Source organism: Diuraphis noxia, unplaced genomic scaffold, assembly GCF_037042655.1.
Source record: "Diuraphis noxia isolate RWA-SAM2 unplaced genomic scaffold, SU_Dnox_SAM2 contig0004, whole genome shotgun sequence".
Lineage (NCBI taxonomy): Eukaryota > Metazoa > Arthropoda > Insecta > Hemiptera > Aphididae > Diuraphis > Diuraphis noxia.
The window spans coordinates 54,569,117-54,589,107 of NW_028301714.1; the positions used below are offsets into that span (position 1 = coordinate 54,569,117).

Consider the following 19,991-nt stretch of genomic DNA (forward strand, 5'->3'; position numbering starts at 1 on the left):
TGAGTCACAGGGAAAAACGATTTATATGCATTTAAAATTTAAAAATGTGCACTATAAAATTTTTATTTGTGATTTGTGGACAATTCATATACATGCAGTCAATGAATGTTCACAAATCACAAATGAAAATGTTATAGTGCCATTGGCAGATATCCATCGAAAAATGTGGGGGGGCTACAATTTTTTTTTATGAACCAAAGCCGCGGGGGTGGAGACTACGCCCCCACACCCCCTCGTTAATTATTTTAAACAAAATTTTAATTTAACATTGAAATAATTATACTGAACAACTGAACGAAATATTTTGAATGAAATGACTGTCTAATTATTTTTTTCATATTTAAAATTTAATACTATAATCTTACATAACAAATTATAACATAGTTTAGGTACTGTAGAAAATAAATAGGTACTATAAAATATTTGTCTTAAATGTTTTATTTTAAAACCATCATCCTTGAGGATTTAGAAAATTCATTTAAAATACATTCAGTATCCATATTTTTTGTTACATCTTTCTCTATATGTAGAATAGAAAGATTTGTAAATCGTTCTTGATACATAGAAGTTCTCAGCCACGTCTTTATTCTTCGCATAGCCGAAAAAGAAAATAACAACCGACAAGTTACGTAGTTACGTTATTCAACACGACAACACGACGTACTATTCACAATTGACTAACAAAACATTGCTACCCCTCACACAGTTACAGGCAGCTACGGAAACGGGCCACTCGCCAACATAATTGACGCAAAAGACGACAGTTTTGGATTTCCCTAATATTAATTTTTACACGAAAGATATAAGAACACGGTGTCACGGACCACGATACCTCAATAAACTGTTGCAAATAGTTAATAACAATTTAACGGAAATCATATCATCATTCAACAGTGCTATGTATGTGTTCTAAATTATTTATATACAGAGTGATCTAACGGGTGTCACCTTGTATAGGTATATAATATAATGAAAATTGTCTCAACATTTTTAACTGAAATGTACAATATATATTTAAAAAAATGTTTCTTAATATTTTTTACTGAACTGTACAATATTTTTATAATATGGCAAACATTTTAGAGGGGGCTTTGCGGCTATCAGGGGGGGGGGCAAAGCCCCCCCCCCAAGCCCCCCCGGATATCCTCCAATGTATAGTGCATATTTTTAAATTTTAAATGCATATAAATCGTTTTTCCCTGGAACTCAAATTACCTACTACCTTATTTTTTCTGGGACTCAACTTACCTACTACCTATTTTTCGCCGGGACTCAATTTACCGAGTTAGGGTCATTTGGGACTCAATTTACCAACCCCGAAATTGTGAGTGGGTCGTTTAAATTTTTTAAATCGGTAAAAATAAATTTACAAAAATTATAAATTAATACAATAATATCGATTTTTACTTTTTTTCTTATCCGGGGCTGGATAAAATTGGTCAGCTGACCGCCATTTGGACACCCCTGCACTGTGCCTGGGCGATTCAAATACGCAAACACAGCTAAATTCAAGCAAATTAATAGCAAAAATATACGTCTGTTGATGCATTTCAATCCTATTGAAAGTTTAGATCATGATACATTAATTTTATCATGGTTTAGATGACAATTTTGATGTTTTCATAGCATTCATGGTTTCAATATTTATGCCTCTATTACTTTGCACCACATGGGCCAACGCTTAAATAAGGTTATTGGAAATAGGCCTATTCCCTTTACGTCTATACTGGTACCTATCAATAAAATGGCTTTGCTTTGCATATTTAGTAGTTTGAAGTTGGGTCGGCATGAAGAAACCCAGCCCTATAAGCTATAAACCTCGAACTTCTCGAATTCTTGATTGATATTATGTGATTATGTCATTTGACTGTTTGAATTTTGAATTTGAGGTTACTGTTGTCTGTTTCATATAATTTGTGGTTCGATGGTTTTTATCACGACTAAGCCCATCGACAAAAATTTTAATTTATTATCAGAGCATCATGCATTGTCACATTGATGACTGATGTAATCTGTAGACTACGGACCAAGATATTTAGAATTAAGATAATAATATATTACTTGTGAATCAGACTTCCAAATATTTTAATCAATTATATTTTATTATATTGTTTTCAAACTATATTTTCAATGTTTTCATTGTTTTCAACAGTTTATAATGTTGACGTAAATGATTTGTATTAACTATACCGTGTGATTTATTTCAAATGGTCACAACTTGTTCAGTTAAAGGCTGTAAATCCAAAGCTGGCCAAGGGATTAAGTTTCACAGGTATTTTATTTGCAAAATGTTGATCTCACTTTTTGATAAGTTCAAAAAATTTGGTAGCGCTGTGTACCTAGAGGTAGATGCTTGTCACATGTTTTCTTTATTTGTTAACTCATATGATGTTCTTCAAAATTAGACTTCCTAAAGGCGAAATTCGAGAATTATGGATTACATTCCTCAAGAAATACAATCCTCTGTTCATGCCAACAAGTCGTAGCACCAATGTTTGTGGGCTACATTTTTTATCTGATTTGGACTATGAAGTTACACCTACCAGCATTTATCAAACTAAGCGTTTAAAAAAAAATGCTGTACCTAGTATTATGAACCAAAGTAAGTTATTTATAAGTGTACTTGATTTTCAGGAATTAAAATAAAATATTTATAAACTATGTTTAGATGTCTGTATATCATTATTTAATAAGTCGAATCAGGAATTGAACTGTGTTCCTGATCATGAAATTGTGACATTATCATTGTCAGATTTATACGCTGAACCCAATGTACCACCTAATATACCTTGTATGCTATACAACATTATTTTATATATAAAATTAAGTACCTACTATAATTTGATTACGTATTTATATTGTTTCAGTTGACATATTAATAAAAAATATTGTATTGTCAAAACCCTCTATTCAAAATGTAAGTACAGTTTCACCTGCGCCTGTTATTCAAAATAAAGTCGAAATTCCAAGTGTACTTGTTTCTGTTCAAAATGCAAGTATAGATTCACCTGCACCCGTTATTCAAAGTAGAAATGAAACTCCAAATATACAAAGCACAAGTGAAGAAAATTTACGAAGACTAAATAAGTCAGTTGTATAGAATCATATTATATATTTTTGTTTTCATGATGCTTAATTATTTAATTGTTTTAGTAAAAGAAAGTGTTTTATGGGCGATTTTAAACAACTAAGTGATATAGATAGTCCGAATAGTAGATTAAAATATTGGATTGCTTCTCAGTCAACTGTAAATAAACAAAACAAAAAAATTAAGTTATTATATAAACAAACAGCAGAATTGAAAAAAAAAGTTAAGAAATTAGACAATTTAATAGATCAACTAAAAAGTGAAAGAAAAAAGGATTCAAACAATTGCATTACAGTTCTTAAGGTATATAATATATGGTATAAATGTATATTGTTCACTTCTTACCTAATTGTATTAATGCTAATACATTTTTCAAAATATTTAGGAATTAATATTATCATCGAGTCAACATGAAATTTATATGTCTATGTGTAAACCAATTTGATGTTTTATCAGTTTATTTAAAGCACAAGACTAAGGGAAATTCAAATCTGTAAATATGACTATACTATACAAAAATTGTCCGTAACATCTTCAAAATCATTGTTTAACGGGAGGTGGGAAATTACAAATAAATGTATAATGTAATATTCAACAAAATTACATGTTTATAACTTTATTTTAAAACCAATAAAAACACCATAAAGAGACATTACTTTGATTATAATATCATGTTTGTATTATACACATTAAAGTGTACTGTATAATTTAGTATCATGTTAAATTGTAACTGTTGAGCTACCATAGTCTATACTAGATGCTAATAAAAAAGTATACTATACTAAATAAAAAATATATTACAATTAATTCCTTTTTTTTTTTTTAAGATTCTATCAATCAATCTCTATGAAGATTTCAATAGATGGGACTGATATGGTTGTTCACACTATTTCTATTTCCTTTTTATCCTCATAGAAGTCAACAAGAATATTTTGGTAAGGTTTCAGTGGCATATTAATGGAGTGGGATATGATAAATAAATCTCTATAGCATTTTCAAAAAAAATTCTAATCCTCGCATTTGGTTATAAAATATTTCTAGATTTTCAATTAAAAATGAATAGATCACGGTTAACTATTATCACAGTTAAAAGATAAAACTAATAAAAACTTAAACTTAAACTTCTGATATAATTTTTAACTTCCTAAATCTAACACTTTTTTAGTATAAACACTGAATACAGAGCCATAGCTGGAACAAATTTTCCGTGGGGGGGGGGGGTTAATTAAATAATATTTTAATTTTAAGTAATTAAAAAAACACTTATTTAAAAAAATCACATTTTACTATGTTAATCCATTATAATTATTTTAAAGTAAATTTATATTATATACAATTCTTTATATCTCAATATTTTATAACACAAAATCTACAGACAATATCATGGAGTTTTTGAGATAAATTGACAATTGACAATACAATCGATAATTTATTGTTCGATTATATATTAAGTATTTATAGACGTTTCGTCATTCGACAAAACGTATTCAATCTTGTACGTCTTATCTATGTATAATATAATAATATTATATTGCCTATATTATAGAAATCGCCATAAAACATAGTTATTATATTATTAGGTACCCAAATGGCTACATGGTAAATTATTATAATTAAGTTACTTATATAAATTAAATTAATTAATTGTAAAATATTTCGGTGGGAGTGGGTTGAACAGAATCATCAATAAGGCACTGTAAGGTTTAGAATACCATACAACCAAATGGACATTTATATATTATGATACCGATACAGTAGAAGCTAAGTAGCTTAGGAACACGGTTAGTCGATTCAATCACATTATTCAAATAAATTGTCCCAGGACGGACTAACTGTAAATTAGAACGTTGAAAATAAACTGGATTATTAAATCATCCCATCAGTTATTTGAAACAATTAGACTAAGGTCAGTTGACATATATACCAGTTATCTGTCAGTAATCAATGTACTTTAATCTTTACTGTTGTTATGTTTATTTTTACTATACCTATGCAAGTAAACAAACATTGATAGGTACATATTTTAAATAATATGGTATAATATATACATACATACTTTTTTTAATTATTCATGCATAGTTAAAAACATATTAAATACAAAATTTTTTTCATAGTAAAAACCAATTGCTTATTAGAATTAAAGGGTTAATTAACACATTTCATCTTGGTCCCAGTGTTCCTAATATTCTTATATTGTACTTAAGTCATTTTATTTATAAAATTTGTATTTTATACAAATTCTTGTTTATAGATATTAGATATTGAATTTTAGTATATGCCATTTTATGTGACATGTTTTATTTAAATGTGTAGGGTCCAATAGATAATTTAAGAAATTATAAAGCTTTCTATATTGGTTTTAAGGTTATGTAGCATTGTATTCTTACCCTTGTACATTTAAAGTTTTTTTTTTTGTATGGCGCTATGTCCAGGAGTAGGCCCGAAGGCCTAGTTCGGACGCCTGTTTGGCAGAATTTCTATTGGGGCACCCGTAGGTTTCTGCCATGCCCCGAAGTGGGGGATGGCGGCACTTGTTCTCCGGACACCATGACTTGCCCGGAGAAAAATGCCGCCCGATGGTCGAGAATTGAACCCGGTCTGGCTGAGCCACAGCCGACGCGTTAAACCACTCGGCCACCTCGTCCCCCTACATTTGAAGTGTAGAGCAATAATTGTTTTATCCAGAAAATGATTTGTAAGAATTAAAGACTTAAATTAAAATTATAAATACAAATACATCTTATACATCCAACTCAACATAAATTGTGTGTAATATAATAGTTAACCTTACTACAAAATACCTATCTTGAAGAATTTTTTTTCATTGCATTGCTTTGATTAATTTATATAAAATAAATAAATAAAATCTATAATATGTATTGGTTCAAATCTTATCATATTGAAATGATTGTACATTTAAAAATATATTTAATTGCAGGTGTCTTATTAACCAGACAAATGGTTAGCAGCTACATTTTCTTTTGTATCAAGTGGTACTTGTCTTACACATTTGATTCTATTGATGGAGAATACGTGGAATGTAGTTCAGCCTAACATAATATTTTCTGCAAATACCAGAATAATTAATGCAGTATTGTTACAACATAGGTTATAAGATAAAAAATATATACAAACATATAATATATAAAGAAATCCTTTTATTTTTGTCTTTATGATGTATTGAAATAATTTAATTTTTGAACTCTGAGCATATTTTCTCGATCAGTATCTTTGTATACCAAAAGTCTTAGAATTCAAAGTACAACCCATAATGGCCATGTCATTGAACAAATTTATTCACTCAACCGTACAATTTTTCATATAATTATAAATATCCTAACCTTTAATGTCATTAATGGTGGCTTGAACACCGTAGGCTATGACTATTACGGTTCTTTATTGTATATTAGGTAGAAAGATACTGAGAGATTTGAGTGTTCTGATTCTGAGTTTTATTAATATTGCTTAAAATTTTCTGGATATTTTGATAGGAGATATTGAATTGTTAGTGTTATGCAGGGTTGGACTAGCTCAAACAAATGGCCCGGGAAATTTATTAACATTTAACATATACAAAGGCCCCCTTATTACCGGTCCCAATTAGCCTACTGCAGCCCCCATAGGCTCATTTTCATGGCGGCCTACCAGAAAAATCCCGGTGTCCCGGTGGCCTAGTCCAACCCTGGTGTTATGTTTGATGTGATTCACTTTATTGGAGTAGAATGTCCATTTCTGATGCCATCTTACTTGGCATTTATTATTAGCATTTCTAGGTCTCAGAACAAAGTGGTTTGTGTGGATGATGATAATGTAGAGGTGATTGCGGTTTTGGTTGCAAGTTTGCAACTCACAGCCTGCAAGATCATTTTCTCTAGTGTATGGGAGAAAATAAAAAGTATAACATTAAATACATCACGTCTTCCTTATAATATTGGCATGTATTTTGTATTACCTAAAATATCTTTTTATAATTTAAAAAAAAAAGTTTCATTTAATCTTTATTTTAGAATAACATGTTGAAGTATCTGTATTGTAATTTATCTTTATCCATATCTACATATTGTATTTGTTGAATTTATCTTCATTAGCTGAACTTGTTTGAGGACCATACCTAGTAATAGTTAATTTTTTGAATACTTACTCATTTTGATTTAATTATTGTAAATTGGTGGTATATTTACATAACGATGCTATTTTTAAACATTTTGAATCTAACCTTGCCTGCCACATTTACCGATTACGATGAGTGAACAGTGAACTATAAGATAGTTCTTACAATAAATTAAATTAATCTGGTAGCCACGGTTACGGGCGGTTCCATTTTCCTCCAAAAACGAGATACTATTTTCCTCCACAAAAAAAAAGGGTTGGTTTCCATTTTCCTCCACATTATTTTCGACTTAAGTTGTGTCTATTTTCCTCCAATATTTTTGTTGTAGTATTAGTGTATTGCGTTCTGTTTTATAAATATAGAGTAAAGCTTTTTATTTTTATTAACTATTTTATTATTTTATTTATATTGAACATAATACCTGACAAATTTTTTTTTTTTTTGCTATGTATAAATTATTTATAGGTACCTATTAAGTATTTTATTATTTTATTTATATTAAACATAATGACCTGACAAAAATATTTTTTTTTCTATGCTATAAATAAATTATTTATATTACCTACTTTATTATTTATTGGAGGAAAATGGTCAAGAATTATTTTTTATTATTTTGAAGGAAAATGGTCAGTGGAGGAAAACGGTATCTCGTTTTTGGAGGAAAATGGATATGGCCGACAATGGGGGAGAACTGATCTTTGGGGGGGGGGGGGCTTTTTGGTAGTTTACTGATGATACCCCTGACATAGTGACATGGCGTTATTGCAATGAGTTAAGATAGCTAAGGTTTTAATTATGCTTTTTACTGAATTTAAATCAATTTATTATTATTAAGTATCCTTTATTTTTTGAACAGTATCAACCGTCAAACAGGTTTTAAGATATAAATTATTTAAATTAATCAATTTATATCTTGTATATAAATAATGAATATCTTAAAATTTAAGATAATATTATGCTACAATAGATAGAAAATAGAATTTAAAAATACTTTTTAATATTGAAGAATAAGTATTGAACACGTTCAGTAGCTACATAGAACAGTAGCTACTAGCTGCTGACCTCGACAATCGGTTGTTTGTTGTTTCAAGGTCAACTCCACTGCTCCAGTCACGGTATTATTCTACGTTATCACCATCACCACGATTTGTTATCAACGCAACGGCAAAAGCGAAACTAGTCGATGAATAATGAATTAAATATTAAAGTATTCAACATCAACATCGTGCTTAAATTTTGCGCGTTGAAATTTAAAAAAAAAAATTGCAGTCGTAAGACTGCGTGCGGCCAACTAACCGCTAGACATCCACGGGTTCAACAATTTATTCCAAACAAATCAAAGTATGTAGAAACATCGATAGATAGTAATAGACATTTTTTAGTCTTGGGGGCTATTGCATATTATTATTAATTTGTTCACTACCTATAATAATTGGTATTATTCTTAAAACTATGTATATTTGCAGTTATTGAACAATACTGTAATTATTTCACAATGTATTTAGTAATCAAAATCACAGTTTTGTATATTTTAAACGAGTAGTTTCCAAATATATTCCTGTTAATTGTTAACATAATTCTCATGACTTATAATATTATAATTTATAATCATTGATTTTGAGAAGTTAAATAATTAAAATATATTGTTTATACCATTATACCAAAATAATTGTATTGTCTTTGAATGATACTTTATACATGGTACATTTTTAAACGCTGAGTGTATACTAAATGTTGGTAAAAAATGAATGCTTTAAAATAATAATCATTAAGTTATAGTTTGATTTTCAAAAAATGTTTGGAGTAAACTTTTCATTTGATGCATGCATTTAATTGGATATTTTGTTAATCATTATTACTTGGAAATTTGTGTAGCTTTATTGTGGCTGAATTTTATAAATAAAATATCTACTTGGTATCCATAATTTAATTATATAAAAAATTATACCAAAAACTGGCATACTATGAACTATGACAACTATCAGTGTGGCGAGTGTTATAAATTATTTATATGTTTCAGAATATCATGGATGAAAATTGGGAAGTGAATTCTATGATGGAATTTGATCACCATCAAAATATTGCCCGAGCTGCTTTTGGAGATATGCTCTATGATAGTGACAGAGTAAATATACCATGTGTTTTATAACAATAATTAAAATATAATTCTAATGTTTTTCCCCTACAGAATCAGTTGTACTATAAAGCATTGAAAAAAGAAATCACTAGATTGCATAAAGCTAACAAAAAAGTCCATGTTCTAGACATTGGAACTGGTACTGGTCTACTAGCTATGATGGCTGCTAAATGTGGTGCCGATTCTGTTTATGCCTGTGAAGTATTTAACACTTTGTTGATAATATAACACATTCAGATTTTTAAACTCTTGGTTACTTATAGGAATTTGAAGATTCCTATAAATGTGCAAAAGAAATAATAAAGTCAAATAATTTGGATAGCAAAATTGTTCTTATCCACAAGAGCTCTCAAAAGTTAAAAGTTGGTGTAGACTTACCTCATCGTATGAACTTATTAGTCACAGAAGTTTTTGACACAGAGCTCATTGGTGAAGGAGCTATTTCAGTGTTCAATCATGCTCATCAGGAACTATTAACAGTAATAATTATAATATAAATAAATAAATTAATAACAGATTGTATTTGTCCAAAAACTAATAATTAGTATTTTGTACTATTTTTGTTTTAGGATGATTGTATTGTAATACCTTCTGAAGCTATCGTTTATGCTCAAGTAATCGAAAGCAAATATATAAGAAATTTTAATAGAGTTAATGATGTGTATCACAATAATAAGTTATTGATTAAGACACCTGAAAACATAAAGAATTGCCAAGGTATTGAAAGTGTATTTGACTTACAACTCGGTGAACTACCAACAGATTCTTTTAAAACATTAATCCCTGCACAAGTTATGTTCAGGTAATAGATATAAACTGTAACTATTTTAATTACCCATAATACTTAACAAATTAAAATATTCATAGGTTCAATTGGAATGATAAAAATGGTGTGATAACAGACCGTAAAAATGCTATTCATTGTAAATCAAAAGAAAATGGTATTGCTCATGCTGCATTTGTGTGGTGGGATTTAGCCATGGACACTGATGGTGATATTATGTTGAGCTGTGCCCCTAAATGGCATTTGCAACAGCATAACGTACCTTGGAGAGACCATTGGATACAAGGAGTGTATTACTTTGCTAATGAAGTGAACTTAAAAACAAATGAAGAAGTCAATGTAATTGGTTACCATGACGAATTATCATTTTGGTTTGACACCAATAAGTCTAGGTTGGCATTATTTTAATTACTATACAGTTGCATTATTTATGCTAATATTCTATGCATATTTATTTTAATAGTTTATATCTATGCTGTGCAAATTAATTGGATTATAATTCTCTGTTCTGTTTCAGTTCATATTTAGATGTTCCTTTTCCTTATTGTGAATGTGATTTTCATCGAGTCATTAGCAGGACTCTTATTGGGCAAATTAATGATCACTACCTTACAAACAATTATTTAACCGCATTGAAAAAATATATTCAACCAAATAGTATATGTCTATTTTTTGGCAACTTGTCATTTATGGGACTCGCAGCAGCTCTATTTGGCGCGTCAAAAGTATTTATTTACATTTTGTAAAATATTGCGTTTTTAACAAAAATCTCTAATAATATTGTGGCATTTAGGTTTATTATTATGATGTTAGTGGGCCTCAGGGTTTTGAAAAAGTTATACATTCATTTATTAGATCTAATGAATTGGAAGAAAAAGTTGTTATATTGAAAACATACAAAGAAGTATTGGAAATAATTTCAAAACAAAAAGAGGTAAATATTTTTTATTAATATCAATAATGTACAACAAAATAAATTAGTTTTTAAAACATTAAATATTTCAATGTATATGAATTTAATTTTATATTAGAATGAGAAAGAAATATGTACAGTTTTTATGGAACCATCCAAATGGATTTTACCTGAATGGATTGATATTGTGAAATATTCTCTTCAAGTAAATCCAAAAACAAAAATATTTCCTAGAGAAGTTACTGTGAAAATTCAAGCTGTAGAATTTGAAGATTTATGGAAAATTCGAGCTCCTTTGACTGAAGTTGAAGGGTTTGAAATAATACCATTCAATGAAATTGTCCAGGTATTAAACTGTTTTAGTGTTAAAAATATTATAAAATAATATAGTTAAAAAAGTAAATTAAATTATTAATATATTAAACAATCATTTATCTAAACAAAAGCTAAAAATAAATTTTAAAGTTTAATGTTTGTTTTATATTTACCTAGTAATTACTTCAAGATTTATATGTTTAATTATTATTAGGTTTATAATATACTATCTGAACTCCGTGCATTTTGTTGCCCACTAAAAATATCAACTCTATATGATTTAGAATTTGTGTTTAATTCGTCTTTTAATAATCAACTAGTCATGTTCAAAACTTCCGTGGTGGTTCAGTGGATATCTTAATCTCCATTAAGACTTTTAAGACAGTCTTATAAAATAGAAGATTAAAATTATATTCAATCATAACATTTTCTCGCATTTCTAGTTTTGTAAACGTAAAAAAAAATTTTAAATCGGTGCCTTATAACAAATTTCTAATTTCTTATTCATCTTCTAAATTATATAACCAATTACAACCTTATAAAAAACAAAAATATATTTATATTTATTATTATTATAAAAATCTCAAATTTTCAATAAAGAGATTAAGGGCCACTTATCAAGATAAAATATAACTCAGAGGTTTTCAAAAAGTGTGTCGTGACTCTCAGGGGCGTCGTGAGAGTTTGCAAAGGGTGCCATGTCAAAACACTAGAAACCAACATCATACCTAGGTCTTGCATAATTATTATAAATATTATTTGCTATTATTGTGGAAATGAAAACAACACATCTTACAACAGCCATTTGAAGTTTTATTCCTAGTACTAAAGTCACTGTTTTTATCACCCATATAAAATATTGGCCATTGGTATCCATGTGTTGTTTCAATTTTTTCATAACAATTTGAGAGCCATCAACATATTTTGAACTCCCAAAGGAGCTGCGGGATGAAAAAGTTTGAATACCTCTGATATAGACTATACAGTATAGATCCATGAGATATTATAGCTTTCTGAAAAAAATTTTAAAATCGGCTTATTATTTCCAGAGATTAAACCGAACAAACAAAAATTTTTTCTTCTTAATATTATATAACCCTTTTGATCCCTGTAGGGGTTAAAGTTTGAAAAATCCATTCTTAGGAGTTTTTTGCATCATAAAATGAACTTACTGACTACATTTTTATACTCATAGCTTCAGTGGCGCCGGATAGGTGATTCTTTTTTTCATTTTGAAAAATAAATATAGCCTATGATGCTCACAAATAATGTGGCTGTCTATTGGTATAAGAATTTTCAAATACGGTTAGGTAGATCTAGAAATTACCCCCTACAACCTCACAAACTTTATCTTTATAATAATAAAAATAATAGTTTAGATACCTATTTAAAGTAATGGATCATTAAATTTGATATTGTATGCTACGTTAAAATTCATATAAACATTACCAATATTTAGTAGACTTATCTTACCAATAAGCAATTTATTTTTTATTCATTATTAAGTACAAGTCAAAGAAAAAAATGATGTCTTAATATATATCTAATTAATAATTTAAAATAAATATATTTATATTATTTATTATTTATTTCATTTCGTAAATTTGCTGTATATCATATTAATTTTATAATATACTGATCCTATGGTGAAACATTTTTGTTAAAAAAAACATTGAAAAATTAAAATATTTATGTACAACAATAATGTTAAGAGGACTTAGGCTGAAAAATAATGGAGTTGTAATGTTGACCAAGGTAGTGCATTGAATAATAAGGTAAATCATTCCAATTTGCCTTCATTTAGGAAAATATATGAACTATGTTAAATGCCGACATTTGTTGTTGTCCGAAGTGAATGTGTTAATGGAAGTTTTATCTTTAATATGTATTTTTATTTGACATGGATCTACTTTAAACAATATAATTTGTGATTGTGGTATTTTGTGTAATGCATTGTTTTAGGAGAGCATAAAAATATCAGATGGATTACTGGAAGAAAAGCCGTTGTGGGAATACCCAAGCAAAAGCCTTTCAAATGCTTATGATTTGTTTACTTTGAATTTTGAAAACATTGCAAATGAATCTAGTTTGATTCTCAAAAACTTACTTACTGTACAAATTAAAAAGTAAGTTACTATTTTACTAAATCTGGCATTCAAACTAATATAAAATACATTTTCCACCAATCATTTTTAAATTTTTATAAATTAACTTTGATTCAAGTTTTTAGTGTTAATTATGTTTTAAATTATGTATTTTTTACTCTCCACATAATTAAAAAAATTTTTTTCAACATATTTATTATAACTTTATTATGTTTATATCAAGCTAATTACTTTTATTGTTGTCGCTCTTTTGTGTGTTTATTATTTATTATTTTAAATGTTATGAATTCATTCTGTTTACAGCAAAGGTATTTGTCATGGGCTTGTTTGTTGGGTAGATTGGTGTTTGGATACAGATGTATGTTTCTCATTTGGCACATCAAACAGAAAGATCTATAACTCAAATTGGTATCCTTATGCACGACAAAGGATTTATTTTTTAAATAAATATCAGAATGTTATTCCTGAAGATGTTATAAATTGTGATGCGATTTTGTGTAAAAATGGCAATTTGTTAGTTAGTTTTTGTAATACCTATGATCATTAAGTTATTAAAATCATAATTTTTTATCAAAACTTATTTATTTTAAATCATATTAAAACAATAATAACTATATCGTCAAGCCTTTTAATTTTACATTTACTGAATGACCATTTATTTATTCATCAATAGGATACATTATTAATACATTTATAGTTTGTTTAAATAAAAAAATTAATTTTAGTATTGATATTTTTGACAAGGAAAAAGTGTCTGCTACATTAGTTAAGCATAATTAATTGATTATAAGATTTGTACTATAAATATTAGATTCTGAGCTTTTATATCTAATTTACATTATTGAAAAGTGTTCTTCACCTGTAAAATTTGAAAATTTGATTTAAAAGAAATCGATATTAAAAATTTAGAAACACTATAGTGATTGTGAGCATGGTCTATATAAAACAATTCATTTAATCTTGTAGAAAGTCTAGTATGACCTTTTCTCTATTATCTTATCCATTCCAAAATTAATCTTTTATAAATCTATTTTACCATATTCTAAAGCCCAGTTAAGATTTACAGTATTTTAGTATGTAAGCATATTTGAATAAACTAAATTGGTTAAATGATTAAGTTTTTCAGTTGTGTAGTTTAGTTGAGAATTTTACTTTTGTTAATTTATTTTGTTCTATTTATCATTTAGTATTCATATGTTACTTAGCTCTCAACTAAAATATTGACATAATCTTAACTTTGATTTAAGCTTGAGGCTTAAGAAGGCACAACACTAACTTTCATTGTTTCCGTTTCAAAAGTGTATAACATAACAAATTTTATGCTCACTATAATTTATATCACTTTGTAAATTCTAAAATTAGAGTGAATAAACCTTTTATACAATTTAAATGTAATATCTAGGGTATCTCGAGGGTTTTATTGATATTTTGATTAAGCAGTTTTTTAAACTGTTCATTTGTTGAACATTTTAAAATGATAAAAATTTACCCAAAAATAATGTTAGTAAAATACTCCCGAGATGTCCAAGACATTAATCGTTGTTGAGATTTATTCTAAATTTTAAAAATAATAGTAATATGCATAATTGCTTAAGTTAAAGTTAATTTACTATGTTATACAGTTGTAAGACAAGCAGGAGTGGGATGTATCTAATTTTATCTTAAGCCTGTGTCTTATGTTAGTATTCTTGAATATTATCCATCAGAGTTTAGTCGTTTAGAGTTAAGACTATGACAGCATTTTAGTTAAGTTTTAAGTCAACTTTATTTATATTTATATCTATTTATGAAACTAATCGTTCAATAAATTTGGCTTATAATACATGTTTAGATACTAAAATGCTTGAATTCTGAACTAGGCTTTAGAGTAAGGCAAAATAGATATACAATATATTAATTTTGGAACAGATTTAGAAATAGAGGAAATAATAAGATCACGGAAAAAAGTATAGTTAATTATAATACTCTTATATCATAATTAATATTTCCCCCGAAAACTTACATAGGTACGTATGCTTTAATACGTATAGAATATAGATGGAAAAATAGATAGAGATCGATTAGTTAATATCTTTTTAGAAATTTATTTTATTATATCAGAATACATATTTTGATTGTGCATTAGTCGAAATTTGTGTATCTGTTTATGATTATAATAATAATATAAACATTGGTGGAAAATGGAAATTAATAGTGAATAGACTGTGAAAAATGAAAATATATAATATGTTTTGTGCATAAAAACCAATTTAGAATTATCAGTATGATAATTTTGACTAGTAATTAGCATATTTTAATCAGGGCCTCGAAAATCCTAACGCCGCCACTCCCCCTCCCTCATTCATCGACCATGTAGTACCCTATGGCCCTAATTAACATGATTAATGATATTATATAGTTTTATACCAACAGAATTCTGTTGTGTCCTATTATTCCTAATAATAATTAATGTAAGACATGTTGATAAAATGTTTTTGGTGTTTTTTCATGAGGACCGTGGTTGAGCTTAAAAATTCAGATCACGAATAATGTACAGTAATTTAGTGCTCACCGTGCTCGGATTCCGTGACATTTGTAAATAATGTAAATTTTATTTTGATATTCTAATAATCTATAGAAGTATAGACTATAGTCTATCCATAATGCTTTCCAATATAGGCAAGATACAAATTGGGACTAGGTAGTGGGTACTTGACACTTGTTTGATATCGCCCCGCCAGTACACAGTATAAAATTTATCTCCCCGCCACTCATATTTGTTATCGTCCCACCATATAGTTATCGTGTTTAGCTCGAGATAGATGATCTATTTTGAGAAATAATTTAGGAAATAACTACACTTTGCGAGACATTTTATGTCATACTAATATAATATCAAATAAATAATAATATATTAATTATTAGGTAGTACCAAATACTATAAATGACAATACGGGACAACTAGTGTCAAAAATCGCGAAATAAGTATGCCCCCTGATAAAGTAACTAACGCGCTCTAGGATTGTAATTTGTAATATTCAGCTATATAGGTAACAGAAAATTTTGATCAGCTGTAAAATACCAAATACTATAAATCATTTATAGTATTTGAAAATACTAAAACTAATTACTAAATAGTAAAAGTAAATACATATTACATAATATTTTTATATTTAAGTATTTAACATTTTAACAGTTATTATATTATTATAATATAATAATATAATATACAATAAATTTATTTACCAAAAATATTCATACCTATTACATACAAATACAACAATACAAGTAAAATAGGTACTTACATTATTATAAATGCATTATTTTTTTTAATTTCTTACTTTTCACTTGTTTAAAAGTTGGTGTATTATTACATTTTTTTATAAAAGAATTGATGGTTACATTCAAAATTTTATCAATGAATAAAAATCTACAATTTTGACAAATATTGGGACATATTTTTATGTAACATTCAATTTTAGCCAACATTCTACTCTTTATACCATGTTTGTTGTCTATCAATAAATTTTCTATATTATTATTGAAAAGACAAACTATTTTTTCAACAAATTTTGAAGTGCCCGGAAGTGGTAAAAGTAAGTTACATTCTTCGTATTCTTTCATAGTTATAAAATTGTTTTTCATCGTTATTAATTGGTCTTTATCCTTTGTAGCCAGTTCATTTACACATTCTATGTGGCTTAATTTTGAACTAGCCCAACCAGCTATGTAAGCTATAGCATTTTCTTCATGAATACCCAACTGTATAACTTTGATGTTCATGTCACTTAAATTATCATCAAACCTGGAATCTATATCATCAGGTGAAGAAATATTTACTTCTTTTTGTTGAAATTCAAATTTAAACTTTTTTTTATTTTTAAGTAAATCAGCACAGCTTATTAAAAATGCACATGCATCAACCTCACAATTTCCATTAATGGGAGGCATAAGAAGTTGTTGAGCAATGCACATTCGTATTGCAGAATGAAACTTGGAGGAGTCTGGTGTGATGTTATTACCTCCTTTTGCACGAATCACCGAAAACAAACTTTCAAGGCAATCTTGAGTTAAGCGTCTCACTAAAAGGTACTCAAAATTAAAATTATCATGTAAATCTTGATATAAATGTTTTAAACATATTATATTTGCAATCCATCCTGTGATGCACGGAGGTTGTTTATTCATTGCATTTTTTATTTCCAAATCATTAAAAAATTGTAATGCTTCATTTAATAATTTCCAATGGATTGTATTTTCAGATAGAGGTCTGCGAAATACTTTGCATTCATCAAATGAGACACTGTTAAACACATCAAATAAATTATCTAACAGTTTGATAAATTTTGCAGTATAGACTGCTTTGGAACAAAGTTGATTATTTGATACAAGTGTTAAGATTGCAGAGCTTACAGTGTGACTAAAAGTCTGTGCTGCCAAACATACACGCATTGGAGAAAATGGAGGCAACTTGATATGTATTTCTTTAAGCTTTGGGGCTAGTCTTGGCACTTTATCTTTATCAAGATTATAAAAAGCTACAATATCTGTCCATGAATATATTTCGTTTTGATGCTTGAAGTCATACTTTTTAAAATTATTTCTAACCGATTTTAAAAGGTGAGGTGTATCGTACATAAAGAATATTTTATTATCTTCATAAATTATCCATGGTTCATTTTTTGTCACGCCAAGTAGTTTTCTTAATTGTTGATTATTTGTTCCTTGGTCGCAAATAATGACTTTTGGAATAAGATTTATTGAATTTATTTTGTAAATTGTACTTGATATAATAGTTTTAAGTTTTACTCCTAGTATAGGTCCATTTGAAAGAAAGTAACCAATTACTTGTTTCCATGAATGTTTTATACCTTTTAACATTATAACTAACGCTTGATTACACGGTGAAATACTTTTTGAATCAATCAAATTTGCCAAATTGCCAAAATCTTCATAACCCGAAAACATATCGTTTTGAGAATTGTAGGATATAAATTGCTTTATTGACATTTCATCAAAAACTATTGACACAGCTCTATCTGATAGTGGTGAAGATGATAATTTAAATTTAAGCACTTCTAAAATGTTTTCATTTATGCCACAAGCTACATTTAAATTTTGGAGCCATCGCCTAAGTGATCTTACTGTAGGTAAACATAAAAACTTTCTCATGAATGTGTAGCCTTTAGGGGAGTTATAATATAAACTCAAAGCAAACTTTTTTTCATCCTCTTTAAAACGCCATGATTTTTTTTTTAAACTCATAAGTCTCATCTGTGTTTTTAACAAAAAATTATTATTTGTCTTTTCTACCATAATTTTAGTTTTGTCACTATTTTTAGTTTTTAAATTTTGTATTTGTTTATTTTTAGTGTGAATCATTTTTTGGTAAATTTGTATCTTTGTTTTTAATTTGGTTATTTTTTTTTGAAGTTCTGTATTATTTTGAGTATCTGATAATAAGTTACCTGTAAACAAACATTGAAGTTTATTTGATTCAACTATCTTATAAAATATATTGATCCATTATTTATTTTTTTAAATCAAATCAAAATTGTTATGTGATTATTTATTTGACAACTGTAGATAACCAAATAAGTTAATGATGTATTTTTTTTTTTTTTGTAATTCAATATAAATTAATTAATTAAAATTATTTATTTAAAAACATTTTTTGAATTGATACTAAATTCTCAAACAGAACATTTCTAAAGTAAAAAAAAGTAATTAGGAAACTTACATTCAAGTAAATCTTCTGGTTTCATAGAATTTTTGTCAAAATTTAAAGAACGTGGCATAAATATTCTTTTATTACATTTTTTATTTACTGAAATTTTAAAAAGTTCTCTACCTGTAAAGTAAAATATTGTACAAGCTATTATAATAGTTAAAATTATTAGTATTGAAGTTAAATTAATAAATTGTACTACCAATATCATTAGGATTTGGGTTTCGAGGGCTCCACCCAGGTTCTTTCCTCTCAAATTGATTTTCAGTGTGGTCAATTTTTGCCTTTGAGAGACTTTCAAGGTCTATTTGTTTTTCACTGTGATCTAATGTAAATTAATATTGTATTAAATTGTTGAAAATTAAATTAAGTAAAAAAGTAATAAATCACATATGCATATTTATTTTTTAAACATTTGAATTTCTTTACCAACTAATGATTTTTCAGGTGATGCTGCAGTAGTATCAGTAGTTGATTTATTCATATCTGGCGGTTGCCACGATGTTAACACAGGCACTGCCCATTTGTTTAAAATTTTCCTAATTTTAATCAAATAAGTAAGACATTTTTTTAATTTTTTTTTTTTTAAATCAAATCAATATTACCGAACTCCGCTTGTATAATTATAATAATCTTCCTGTTGAAAATGTTCTGAACAAATGGTATAATTTTGTATTTTTTTTTTTCCATAATTATAATATTCATTTATTATTTTTTGGTTTTTACACTGATCAAGCCATAGTATGCAACTAAAGTAGGTAATAATATTTCAAAATAAATTTTTAATTAACTTAACCTAATTAATCTAACTTGGTTTTCTATTAACTAAAT

General features: G+C 27.6%; 2 protein-coding genes and 1 long non-coding RNA gene across 7 annotated transcripts; all 3 read left to right on the forward strand.

The window, feature by feature from the left end:
• Nucleotides 1-1,974: 1,974 nt before the first annotated feature.
• LOC107173353 (uncharacterized) lies at nucleotides 1,975-3,895 on the forward strand. 3 transcript variants are annotated; one of them, XM_015523864.2, is made up of 6 exons: nucleotides 1,980-2,272; nucleotides 2,406-2,602; nucleotides 2,669-2,791; nucleotides 2,868-3,087; nucleotides 3,154-3,391; nucleotides 3,474-3,895. In XM_015523864.2, the coding sequence occupies exons 1-6, from the start codon at nucleotides 2,208-2,210 to the stop codon at nucleotides 3,531-3,533; spliced, it is 903 nt and encodes a 300-aa protein (XP_015379350.1). In that variant the 5' UTR covers nucleotides 1,980-2,207; the 3' UTR covers nucleotides 3,534-3,895. The 3 variants fall into 3 exon arrangements, with proteins under 3 accessions (XP_089081562.1, XP_015379350.1, XP_089081563.1); XM_089225437.1 differs by having other exon boundaries at nucleotides 1,981-2,345; XM_089225436.1 differs by lacking the exon at nucleotides 2,669-2,791 and having other exon boundaries at nucleotides 1,975-2,272.
• On the forward strand, nucleotides 3,540-6,241 carry LOC149056203 (uncharacterized). Of its 2 annotated transcripts, none has more exons than XR_016191346.1 (3): nucleotides 3,540-3,581; nucleotides 3,916-4,023; nucleotides 6,027-6,241. It is a non-coding gene; the product is annotated as an uncharacterized LOC149056203 (long non-coding RNA). The 2 variants fall into 2 exon arrangements; XR_016191347.1 differs by lacking the exon at nucleotides 3,540-3,581 and adding an exon at nucleotides 3,604-3,645.
• A 2,010-nt stretch (nucleotides 6,242-8,251) lies between these two features.
• Nucleotides 8,252-14,029, forward strand: Art7 (arginine methyltransferase 7). Of its 2 annotated transcripts, XM_015523862.2 has the most exons (11): nucleotides 8,252-8,540; nucleotides 9,220-9,324; nucleotides 9,388-9,537; nucleotides 9,600-9,815; nucleotides 9,906-10,138; nucleotides 10,204-10,512; nucleotides 10,638-10,845; nucleotides 10,914-11,054; nucleotides 11,152-11,379; nucleotides 13,311-13,474; nucleotides 13,757-14,029. In XM_015523862.2, the coding sequence occupies exons 2-11, from the start codon at nucleotides 9,226-9,228 to the stop codon at nucleotides 13,998-14,000; spliced, it is 1,992 nt and encodes a 663-aa protein (XP_015379348.2). In that variant the 5' UTR covers nucleotides 8,252-8,540; nucleotides 9,220-9,225; the 3' UTR covers nucleotides 14,001-14,029. The 2 variants fall into 2 exon arrangements, with proteins under 2 accessions (XP_015379348.2, XP_089081564.1); XM_089225438.1 differs by lacking the exons at nucleotides 8,252-8,540; nucleotides 9,220-9,324 and having other exon boundaries at nucleotides 9,395-9,532.
• The last annotated feature ends 5,962 nt before the right edge of the window (nucleotides 14,030-19,991 follow it).